Source organism: Trichosurus vulpecula, chromosome 2 (assembly GCF_011100635.1).
Source record: "Trichosurus vulpecula isolate mTriVul1 chromosome 2, mTriVul1.pri, whole genome shotgun sequence".
Classification (NCBI taxonomy): domain Eukaryota; kingdom Metazoa; phylum Chordata; class Mammalia; order Diprotodontia; family Phalangeridae; genus Trichosurus; species Trichosurus vulpecula.
In genome coordinates this window covers 196855834-196868769 of record NC_050574.1, presented here as the reverse complement: position 1 = coordinate 196868769, position 12936 = coordinate 196855834, and the positions used below count along the sequence as shown (strand labels likewise).

At 32.5% G+C, this 12936-nt stretch overlaps 1 protein-coding gene across 4 annotated transcripts in view; it reads right to left on the bottom strand.

The window, feature by feature from the left end:
* NBEA (neurobeachin) overlaps positions 1-12936 on the bottom strand; it is a 768499-nt gene that overhangs the window by 544602 nt on the left and 210961 nt on the right. For all 4 annotated transcript variants that reach the window (XM_036747790.1, XM_036747792.1, XM_036747793.1 and 1 more), the window contains exons 20-24: positions 12615-12738; positions 11482-11674; positions 7537-8553; positions 4275-4492; positions 2266-2419 (exon numbers count right to left, since the gene is read on the bottom strand). In XM_036747790.1, coding sequence (XP_036603685.1) covers positions 2266-2419; positions 4275-4492; positions 7537-8553; positions 11482-11674; positions 12615-12738 — 1706 coding nt within the window. The remainder of the gene's footprint in view (positions 1-2265; positions 2420-4274; positions 4493-7536; positions 8554-11481; positions 11675-12614; positions 12739-12936) is intronic.

Here is a 12936-nt window from a genome sequence, read left to right as displayed (position 1 = left end):
GATGTTTATGAGACATCCAGTCAGAGATGTCTAATAGTCAGATGGAGATGTTAGACTAAAGAGTTAAAAAGAGACTGAGAGGAAAAGAAGTAGAAGGTACCTATTGTAGACAGCCTTCTGAAAGAATTTTGCCACTAAAAGAGAGAATGATAGCTAGTGGGGAAAGATGAAGCTAGTGAAGATTTTCCAAATTATATGATGATGAAACATACCTCTCTCATCTAAATAGAGAGCAGTAAAAGCAGAGATGTGGAACATGGAATATGCTGTAAGACACAGCCATTGTGTCAAATTGGTTTTGCTTAAATGTTTTTCTTTCTTATAAAGGGGAAGGATAGGGAGGGAACAAACCATCACTAAGCACCTACTAGGTGCCAGGCATGGTGCTAAGCACTTCACAAATGTTATCTCATTTGATCTTCACAACAATCCTGTGAGGTAGGTGCTATTATTATCCCCATTTTACAGTTGAGGAAACTAAGACAGACAAAAGATAAGTGACTTGCTAAGGGTCACGTGTATGTGTCTGAGGCAGGATTTGAACTCATGTCTTCTTAACTCTTGGCCCCAAAGGGATTTAAGATGGTGGGAGCAGGTCGGGGAAATGACTGTGGTGTAAAACTAAACGCAACAATAAAACTTTCCAAAGCCACTTAAAATGCTATATGAATGTCAGGTGTCCAATCTTCTCTCCACCCCCAGCCAGATTGGACGTGACTAGTATAATATTATGAAGAAATTGCCTCTACCAATGAAAACTGATGTCTGTCCTCAAACTTCTAGTTTTAAAATTGCCTGGGAGGCTGAGACCTTAAGTGACTTGCCCTGAATCACAACTAGTATATGTTCAAAGTCTTCTGGACTCTAAGGCCAGTATTCTATCCATTATGTCATTCTATCTGAATTATTATTAATAACTATGATAGTATGAACCATGACATGGGGAATAGCTATGAACTGGTTGGTTTCCTATAAGAAGAATGGGAGACATTGTGGGAATGATACGACCACAACAAAGGTTTTTGGCAGGGATGTGTCCAAAGAGTTTCTGATATACCAAAAAGAACATACAAGTAGAAACAATCCTATCCTTCCTCATCCAGGTTGGCAGAATCTGTAATTTAATTCTGAAATAAGTAGGGATATGTTAAATCGTAGAATAAAGATAGCTGATATACTTTTTGTGCACACAAAATTACAGTAAGTAGTATAAATCAGTAGAAATGCCTTATAAATTCATATTTTACTAAAAGCACATAATTACATATAGTATGGAGGAAAGAAAAGTGTACTCAGTACTAAAATTTATGTAAAAAACTGTAAATAAAGCTCCTTTGAACCTTGGTATTAGAAATAATTCAACTAGGATTTTCCAAGTGTGTGACACTCTTCTTGTCAACGAGATAACTTTACATTATTTTAAGTGTCAGACTTTGGCAATGCTTAGAAATTCACACAATATGACAGAGTATTAGAGAATTTATTTACCAAGAAACTGGTACAAAAGAAAGTTTTTCCAATAGTTCCTTCATAAGAAATTAGCTTGGTTCCATTTGTAAAATGGTTTACTACTATCTCTGAACACGTGTAACATTATAGAAAAAAAATGAGAAGTCTCTAAGCATAGTTCTTCCCTGTTATTATATTTATGAATATCATTTCAAGCAGTTATGAGAGGTAATTCAAATAGGATATTCAAGTGTGTGAAGCTCTTCCAGTCAATGAGATAACTTTACATTATTTTAAATATCAGACTTTGGAGATGCTTGAAAATTTATAAAATATGAGAGAGTACTGGAGAATTCACTTACCAAGAGACTGGACCAAAAGATAGTTTTGCCAATAGTTCTTTCATATGAAAACAGTTTGGTTCCATTTGTAAAACAATTTACCTCAATCTTTGAACATGTATAACATTATAGAAAAAATTATGAGAAGTCTCTAAGCATAATTCTTCTCTATTATTATATTTATGAATATCACTTCAAGCAGTTCTCCATTAGAACTTGCATTTCTAACTTAAATTATGATGACTTTTCAAAAATTTGTATTTTCTATCATGTACAGAACACAATGAAACATGAGCTTGGATTTCAAAATAGAATCTAGAGAATAAAGTATTTACTTAATTTATTAAGCTAACAAAACTTATAAGACAAAAGCATACATAGAAAGCTCATTCATTTGTAGCAAAGAACCACCACAGAAAAGCTCCTAGTGGTATAATTTTAGAATATGGCCACTAGATGGAAGTATTGTACTTACGGTTGGAGATGTAGCAGCAGAGAGTAAAGGTAAAATTCCTCCACAAGCAATGATGATGTTGTCTACCATCTGAGAAATGAGGTGAATTGTGTTGTGTACAAAAATAATATTTTCATTGCTATTGACAAAATCCATTACAGACTTTGTGGAATGGCTACAAAAAATGGGAAAAAACTCATGAATGAACACAAACTTAATTTAGGGAAAAACATATACTTTATACTTTTTTACTACTTTATCACTAAAGTTTATTCCTTAATTAGAAATATATACTATATCTAAAATTAAATTACAATATTCTTTTATTATAAGCCCAAAATCATATAAATTATGAGCATCAAAAGAAATCTAGATTAAAATTAGCATCTGTCTCTATATTATTAAAAAGTAACACCTGAACAAAAATATAATATATGGCTTAAGTTTAAAAGTACACAACTGCAACACTATAGATTTTTTCCTATGGACTACAGGTGTCTGACAAGTAGCTAATTTCGTTTTTTTGTTTTGTTTTGTTTTTTAAAAAGTCAAGGTAATTGGGATTATGCAGACAAAACAAATGTTTGATTAATAACAGAATTCTCCACTTTTCAGTCAGTTTTACTCATGCCATGTGGACAGTTACCACAGATAATTAGTAATATACAGCTAAATTAATAAATTTTAATCCCCATGTGAGTCAGTTTTAGATCCACTGATTAGGTCTCACAGCACAATGTTTTTATACACAGTAGACATTGAAATCACAGAGACTACCTATTGTTTCTAGTAAAAAATACAAACTCTTTTTGCCATTTAAAGCCTTAACAATCTGGGCCCAGTGTTACTTGCCTCCTACAGATCAGCCAAACTACACTTGGTATTTCTTACATAAGACCCTCCCATCTCCATTCTTTAAGTGTTTCTACCGACTGTCCTTCATCCCTAGAAGCAATTCTCTCCACTCCTCTGACTCTTTAAATCGCCTGTTTTCTTCAAGAACACAATCAAGTACCATCTTTTACATAAAGCATTTGCTCCTAGATCCCTTCCTTGCAAAGATACCTTGTATTGGTTTCACATATATTTTATGTAAACTTATTTTTGTCTTCCCCAGTAGAGTGTGAGCTCCTTGAGGGCATAGAATGTTTCACTGTTTTTATTTTCCACATGCTTGACACACAATAAGCACATAAAAAAAATACTTAATTTAAAATTAAGTCACTGTTTGATAAAAAGGCCAGTGATTTCCATACAATGATACACTATATTTCAAGATCCCAAAAAAGTCAATGTACCACCCCTGGACACTTAATGCTGAAAGAGAATAGTCACAGGATAGACAAAACATGGTCTGAACTCAACTGAATATAACGTGAGTACTGATAACTTTAAAAGATCAGCTACTTGGCACAAATTTTATTTTCTAGAATGTATACAATAAAAAAAATATGGAGAGTATCACAGCCATAAAAAATAAATGTAAAAACTAATTCAAAATTATTATGTAAACATGTTTATCATGAGAAATTGATACTAGAAAGCAAAGATTGTATTAACTTATTTCAAGTTATTTTTCTTATGAAGAAATTATATTTAAATTGATATATATTATTTTGATAAGATAAGCTCTAAAATGTTAACTATGGGCTTATCTTTTAGTTCATTTAAACATTTTCACATGATTAAATTACAACAGAAATTCAACTTAATACATAAATTCTCCTAAGCTATCCAAAAGATGCATTTCTTTATTCATTCTCCTTAATATATTAAAAAGAAAGAACAGGAGGAAAAAGAAAAAACAAGACCTGTGTGAAGGTCCCAGACTTTGATCTAAACCCTAGGTCTATAACTATGTAATAAACAGTTATGTTCATAACAGATACATCATTTTAATAAATTAAATATAAATTTTGAATATGTGGTTCAATCAATCTTACCCATATGCTATCAATTTGTACTTTTTAATAAAATGGTTTATTTTAGAATGAATATTGTTTTTATTTATTCCAAAGAAATATTTCTACCTCCTCCAAACATGTACATCTGTTTCTAAGGCAAATAGCAAGTCCGTGAGAAGCCTCTGGTGCATTGGAGACCATTTAAACTCAGGAATCCGAAACATCGTTGTGCGTGGACCTGGACTGAACTGACGTCGTTGTTCCTCAGTCATTGGCATTCCTCGAAATCCTAAATCAACTCTGAGATCTCTGTCTTGTTGAGTGATAGACCGTCCCTGAACCGCCTAAACAAAAGATATCTTTTTAAGTGCACATAATATGACTTCAAAAATGTTAAGAACAAATTAGCCATAACTTCAAGTACAGATTAAAACAGGGTGAATAAAATAAATCCTTTGTATATGATTTCTATAGGAATCCCTGAATAAGCATCTCTGAAAATTAAGCAGAGAGCTTTCACTTTATTTTACCAATTTTTATAAAAGTGAGACAGGGAATCTAATGATTATGGATACTTTCAAAGTTTGAACTAGAAACGAGAATTCCTAAATTTTATTCACAGCAATCTGTATATTATATAATGTGGATTCCCTATGAAATATGCTATGTATAAAAAACATCTTCCATACTTGAACAAAATCTAATTTTATCTACTCCCCCTTACTCCTCTGCCAACCATCTTCCCATAACTAATACAGATCTCAATTCAATGCTTCAGTAGACAATTTTCATGAGCTCTTATGACCAAAAAAAAAATTTATTTGCCTGACATATAACCTTCAAGTGATAAAATTTTTCACATTAAATTAGGTTAGACCTCTGAATATAGCTGACTGTAAAGGTACTATACTCGAAACATTTTGGTCTCAGCAAGAATTAGCCAAAGAGCTTAACATAACCTTCCAAAACCCAGAACTACCTCCATACTTCAATAAATTCTTAGAGTAAGTTAAATAATACAGTCAAGGAAACTGTACATATTACTAATGAATTACCATTTATAACAATGGGCTGAAAGAAACATTATTAATCAGGAAAAACAAGATAATAGATCAGAAATATAAATAATGAAATAGTTTGGGCTATCTCAAAACATTTCATTCTCTACACTGAATGTATTTCTCATAAATACTGTACAAAAAAAATTCTTTAATGTAAGTACCCAAACATTGTCATAATCAGTGATCAATATATTTTGCCTCAGTTAAATCTTTTCCTAATTAAAGAATATCCCCAAAATAAAATTATAACTGTCACACAAATACTTAACAGCTTCTAATAGGAACAGATGTTCCTTCTCCATAAAGAGTATCTCTCTAAGCAACAAATTTGACAATAACAAGGAGAATCCAATAAAGAGGTAAATAAAGGAAGGCTTACTTGTTTCATAGAATCTCAAGATCACAGAATTTTAGAGTCAGAAGGAACTTTAGAAGTCATCTAGTCCAATAAATACCTCAAAATATCCCCTACTTGTCACATATATCACGTGACCTCTGCCTGAAGACGTTAAATGAAGGAGAACCCCCTAATCACCTCCAAAGGCATTCCATTTCACTTTTGAACAAATCTGTTAAGAAACTGGAGAAATCTAACTGTTGGCAGCTAGGTGGCGCAGTATATAAAAAGCACCTATAGCGTGGGTGTGCTTTTATATAAAAGGGCCAGTAGTCAGAAAGACTCATCTTCCTAAGTTTGAATCAGGCCCCAGATATTTATTAACTCTGCTCTGTGACTGGGCAAATCACATAACCCTGTTTGCCTCAATTTCTTCATCTGTAAAATGAATTGGAGAAGGAAATGGCAGAACACTCCCGTATCTTAGCCAAGAAAATCCCAAATGAGGTCAGGAAGAGTCAGACATGACTGAACAACAACAATGTTAAGAAAGTCTTCCTAACATTAAACTTAGATTATTCTTTTTACGATTTCTACTCATTTATTCTTTATGGTTCTGCCCTTGAGGGCCAAATAGAACGATTCTAATCCCTCATACATGATACCTTTTTAAATACATTTATACAGATAACTATCATGTCCTGCCCTCCCCAGTCTTCTCCTCTCCATTCTAGGTATCCCCAGTTTCTTCAACTTATCTTCATGTGATATAAACTCAAGGCTCTTTTCATGATCCCAGCGTTCCTTTGTATAGCCTCCTGTTTATCGATGTCCTTAAACTGAAGCACCCAGAACTAAATACTATATTCTAGATGTATTTAGCCCATGAGGGTACAGAGGGACAATTATCTCCTTACTGTTCTCTTAATACAGACCAAGATTACATTAGCTTTTTGACTGCCACATTATATTGCTAACTTACAATGAGTTTGTAGTACATTAAAACAAACAGATTTTTTCAGTCAAACTAATATGTAATAATACCTGCCCTAACATTTACTTTTTGTAAAGGGGAATTCTTTGAACCCACGTCCAAAAACTTTAATTATGATATATCAATTTCAATCTCAAATACATTAAAAGAACAGTGGGGAAAGCTAAAGAAGATATTAAAAAAATCACTAAAGACTTAACACATAGTTGCCATTCCTATAACCTTTGCACATAAGACCTATCTAGTTTACATGAATATTTTATTAACTATTAAAATTAAATGCTACTAGCACAGGGAAGGTATCTAATCTAAGCTGTGTCCTGAGTCAAATGACAAGGGTTCAAACCTCCATTCTGCTGTGTACCACCTCTATATCCTTAAGGCAAGTCACTTTCTGAGCCTTGATTCCCTTTTCTGTAGAATGATGGGGTTGGACTAGCTGGCCTTCAAGCCCATTCCAGCTCTAAATTTTTGATCCTATGAAGTAACTATACCAGTGAGCTGACTATACCTGACTATATCCTATGCGCTGATACAAATTCTTCTGACATATTAGATGAATGAATGAAATGAATTAACTTAAAGATGAATAATTAACAATCCCTGGGGTTAATTACTTGGTTGCTGACTATTCTGGTCCAGCAACTATAAAAGAAATTTTCCAAAGTCACATTTCCCTTTTTATTATTTACCTTAATAAGTGGACAATCCAGCAGTGATGTTTCTGCACATAATTTTTTTTTCCTGTGATGGAAAAGTAAGTAAGCATTGCTTACTACTAGATAAATCTTAGTATGTCAAAGGAGTATGGTGTTAATAATGGAGCTCTGGCCAAGAAATAAATCTAGTCAGTACTGAGCAACACTTTATTCTACACAGATATGACCACTAAATCAAAAGGAAAAATTAAAATAATAATTTTACATCATCATACAGAAATCACAAACAATATCTCAGGTACATTTTTCATTTATTTTTCATAACTCATGTACTTACTTGAGTTGTAGTAGTAGTCTGGATCTTCCTGATTTCCTTTCCTGCTTCTTTACCATCATCAGATCTTTCAGTATCTGAAATTATGCTTCCTGCATCAATATTAGGCACAATTTTACTACCAGAAGATTCTGTTTCAAGTGTTGTAGCAGTCATCTCAGCATATTCCAAACCTTTAGAGGATGAAGCTAATTCTCTTTCAGAAATGCTACTCATTCTATCTGAAGTTGTATGAATTTTGAATTCTTTTTCTTCTATTATGCTTGATGTACAAGTTAAATCAACACTAGTAGTCATATGAGCAAGCAGTCCAAGATCATCACTAACACTAAGATGTACTTGCGTTTCCTGCACATTTGGAATAATATGATTACTAGAGAGTTCAGGCAGAAGTTTCTCTTCTTGGCTTGGAATTTTGTCAAAAATAAATGAGGTACTATTATTGGTAGGTTCATCTTTCTCATCAGCCAATGTTATCAATGGGCCATTGTCCTTTTCTTCATTCTTTTTAATGATGCCAACACTTCCATGGACATTGTTTTGAAGTTTCTCAACAGCAGCACTATATACATTATCCAATAAAGATTCAACCTCCACAAGTGTGCCATTTTCTCCAGTAACTAAAGTCTCAGGTGACAAATCCATATCATCAAGCTTGACTTCTGTTGCTTCCACTTTCTCTGCTTTTATATCCACTAAAAGATCATGAACCTCTACATGTACACCACCTCCTGGTCGATCTGAATTTCCCAGAACATCATCTGATACTTTTGTTGCCATGAGCAAGTCCCTGGTATCTGTGCTGACAGGGTAATCAGTTTCACTTTCTGGGCTTTGACTTTGTGAAAGATCTTCTATTTCTCTGATTTCCATTCCACCTTTTGCACCAGTTGCCTGAGATGAAAGACCTGATATAGTGCTCACATTCCCTTTCTTTCCCTTTTTAATGTTTTCCTCCTCTTGTCTTTGATACTCTTCATACATTTTGGCTAGATATTCTTTGTGAGCTTCATAGGTGACCTTAAAAACAAGACACATAAGTGATGTTTAAAAGATATATTATATGTACAAAATATATACATTTTTATGTACAAAATAGAAGCAAAATGATTGATGAGGCCAGTAAGGTAAGATTATGATAGTGAAAACATTCTCATAATGAAAATTTTTTTAAAAGTTTTAAAACTTAGCACTTTTAAATTTAGCATTTTAATCTTTGATAAGAAAACATGGCATAGTGGATGGAAAGGTGGCTTTCAAATCAGAAAGGCTTGAGTTCAAATTTTATCTCTGACACAAACTAGCCATGTGATCACAGAAAAGCCATTTAACCTCTTGGTGCTCCCAAGCAATCCTCTAAGAAGTCTCTCAGACTTCTGTAAAGGGCAGCTAGGTGAAGCAGTGGATAGAGTTCCAGGTCTAGAGTGAGGAACACTTATCTTCCTGAGTTCAAATCTGGCTTTGGACACAAGTTGTGTGACCTTGGGCAAGTCACTTAACCCTGTTTGCCTCAGTTTCCTTATCTGTAAAATGAAATGCAGAAGGAAGTGGCAAACCCCTCCAGTATCTTTGCCAAGAAAACCCCAAAGGTGATCATATAGAGTCAGACATGGTTGAAAATGACTGAACAAAAACAAGAACTGCACCTCTAAGACTATTATAGAAAAGCCCATTCCTCCAATAATTAAAGGAATTTTTTACACTAAGAATTCTAGGCTGATAAATCATAAGGTTGCCTCTCCTCAAATGCTCAGTAAGGAGGGTACAATGAATTTAAACTAATCAAAGTACAGCAAAGCCAAGGAGAGAAGGTAGGAAGGATCTTAGTAAAAAAAAAAAATGACCTAGATTCTTAGAATCAATCATAGGACTAAAAGGGAGAAGGGACTTTATGGATCATCTGGCACAACGCATTCTGCAGTTTCAAAAATGATGCCTCAAGAGTTAAAGAGGCTTAGGCAAGGTCACAATGACAGTAAGTGTTAAGAGAAAGGATTCCAACTCAAGTCCTCTGACTTAAATTCTTATGCTTTTTCACTTCCTATTCACTTAAAGCCTGTTATACTCCAATTCAAGTCCTCTGACTTAAATTCTTATGCTTTTTCACTTCCTATTCACTTAAAGCCTGCTATACTCCAATTCTCCTCAACATCTCACATTCAATCCCTCCTCTACTCAGATACTAGTAAACTAAACACGGACATATACATATGCGTAAGATGCAAATTATTATATGAAAAGTTTTATTAATTACATCTAAAATATATAATTGAGAAAAAAAGACATATTTATGTGAAAATCATTGCATATATAAATTACTTAAAAGCACAAATCTATTTTGGATTCATTGTGAGGCTGAGAGTATGTGCTTAGCCTTGGTATGCTCAGGATAAAGTCATGTAATGAGAAAACTTAACTTCTTTTTTTTGGTCCCCTCCCCCTTACCACATGCTATCATGCCTAATAATAAAATGAAGTTATGAATATGGAGAAAATTCAAGTACCTTTCTAAAAATAGCTCATATCAAATAGCAAATTGTATAGAATTAAAAATCACTAAAGGTTACACCCATTTAGTGATAAATTAATATTGAGAAGAAAGAATTGGAGACTTTTAATGCTCAAAGCAACTTTGTAGAGAGCAACTAAAATAGCAACTCATTTTAAAGATGAAGTTTGATTTGCTCAAGTTCACATACAATTTGCGGCAAGGCCAAAGCTAGCTAAAACAGATCTTCTGACTCCCAATTTTGTATCATATCCACTATACAACAAAACAAGCAACTTTATTTTTAAATTTTCAGAGTCTAATAAGTTTAAAATTTCCAACTTAGCTGCTAATTTCAAAAACTATCAAAATTTGCATAAGCAGGGCTCTAGAGAAACTTAGAAATGATAGTCATTTTGGGAAACCATATGGACATAAAAGGTTAAGAGATACAAAACAATTTATACCCTTTGATCTAATGATCTCTTATGATGACTATACGCTAAGGTTGTTATTAAAAGGAGGAAAAAAAGGCCAATCTTGACAAAATGTTAGTAGAAACTTTATCCATAATAACAAAAAAACTTGAAACTACTAATAGATAAATGAGGAACTAATGACCAAATTTTAATCTATGAAATGGAATTATTGTGTCATGAGAAATTACAAAATGTGAATAATACAAAGATACATGGAAAGCTTTAGATGAATTGATTCAAAATAAAGTTGAATCAGACTAATAAATAGTAATTGTGACTATGTAAAAATCTAGTAAAGTTAATAGTACATAACAAATTTAAAAACTCACAAAGAAGAAGAGATTATGAAGATCAAATGACAAAAAGTTTATGGAAGCATTTAGCAAAATTTAAAAGGTTATCTAAAATGTAAGGTAATGTTATTTTTACAAACTGTAGTAACTTGGAGCCTTTTAAATGAAAGGAAATCTGGTACAGTAGAAAAACTGCTAGAATTCATTAATGAATTCTATCAGGAAAAAAATTCACAATATTGTGATACGGTAGAACAAACTGTGTATTTGGTATCAGAGAACCTGGGTTTAAAATTTTCATCCAATAATTTATAATATGTAAACTTGGAAAAGTTATTGCCTGTGCTAAGCTTCAGTTTCCTCATTTGTAAAATGTGGGGATTTAGACTAACCTCAAAAGCCCTTTTATAGCTTTAAATTAGATTTTATAATACTGTGCTATAAAAAATACTGGTACACATACACACACAGACATGCCCATGAGTACAAACAAATAAAATTAAATGGTTAGATTCTGTCTCTAAGCTTTAAAATAAAATTATTCTATTTTTAAAAGACAACACACATCCACAAACATTTTAACTAAATCGGCAATAATTCATGTTATCCACAAGATGGCACTAAACTATTTTTTAAAGGGCCTGGGATCCAATGCGATTCAATATAAAGTTTTCAAATTAGTTGGTACCTTTGAATGGGCTATTGAGAGTGTATCCACCCAGACTCTCCAGCCACCCCATTCATATTTTATTGCATGATACAAAAGGATCCGAAAAATATTGTACACCATTTCTGTAATCTTCTGTTCTTCAGAATTTTTTGGATTAATATAGCCAAGAGAAAACATCCAGTCTTGCCACACTGAACACTGCAGTAAACATCTAAGAAAAAAAAAGATTATTTCTTTTAAAAATCTAAATAAAATTCCAAAACGACACATTTTGAATAAAACATACTACTTCTGAAAAATATGTAAACCATGCCAAATATTCACCATGGTTTTAAAAACAGGGAATGAAAAGAAATTTGCAAAAGCAAAGAAAATATGGGCAAAACAACTAGCAATATTAATAACTTATAGTAAACAAGAGAATGGAGACTGGGAGGGATACCAATTATTTCTCCCATCACATACAATCAAAATGTTAACAATAATGTTAAAAATTTAAATACACTATATAATTCTAGAGTAGATAAAACTATATAGTCAAGCAAGACAAGACAGTTTTCTGTTCTAGGATATCCTATGCTTTAACAAAACATTCTACTTACTGCTTAAAGGAAAAAAAATAAAGACAGTGGCAAAAGAGACTGGTACTCTGAAAGAATTTATTTTTACTTTTTTTAGTGAATAATAAGCTGGCTTTGAACACTATACACCCAATAATATTTCTTTGTTCCAAGGTAACAAAATACACCCTGCTAACAATTTAGTTGATTCACAAACTCTGTCATCACAGAAACTGGGAAGAATGCAAACCCATTACCGAAATGGAAAAACAAGTCTAAGTGCTATTGACAGCCTATCAGTATGATTTTCATATATATAAATGAGACACATATATACGAACATGTGTACATGTGTATATGTAGAAATATGTGCATATCATACATACATATGCATGTGTGTGTGTATAAACTGAAAAAAAATTTATCTAATTATATAAAGCAACAAATTTGGCACAAATAAACTCATAATCTGATATTATACAGATAACTCTAATGATTTCAAATATCCTATTAACATACAGTAGGAGAAAAATTAAGCCTCAAAGTTAGGAAGAGAAAAAAAATAAATCACAAAATATTCAAAGAATATACCTTCTGTTTTCACGGCTATTGCTGAAAAGTTTTATCATGTCAGATAAAAATAAACGGCGGACTTCCATTAGTTCTGCACTTGGTGTAGAGTTTTTTAACAAGGTTGCCACGACTTTAAGAATCACTGTAAATGAGCAAAAACAGTGTAACAAAATTAAAATCATATAAAATCTACTTCATTCAATTCAATAATTATTTATTAACCACTACCTCTGTGGCTGGGACTGTGAGAATAAGCCAAAATGGTCATGAAATTTCAAAAAAAAAAGCTTTTGATAATTAAAGATCCAAGTAATCCTAAATTGGATTACTTATTAAATTA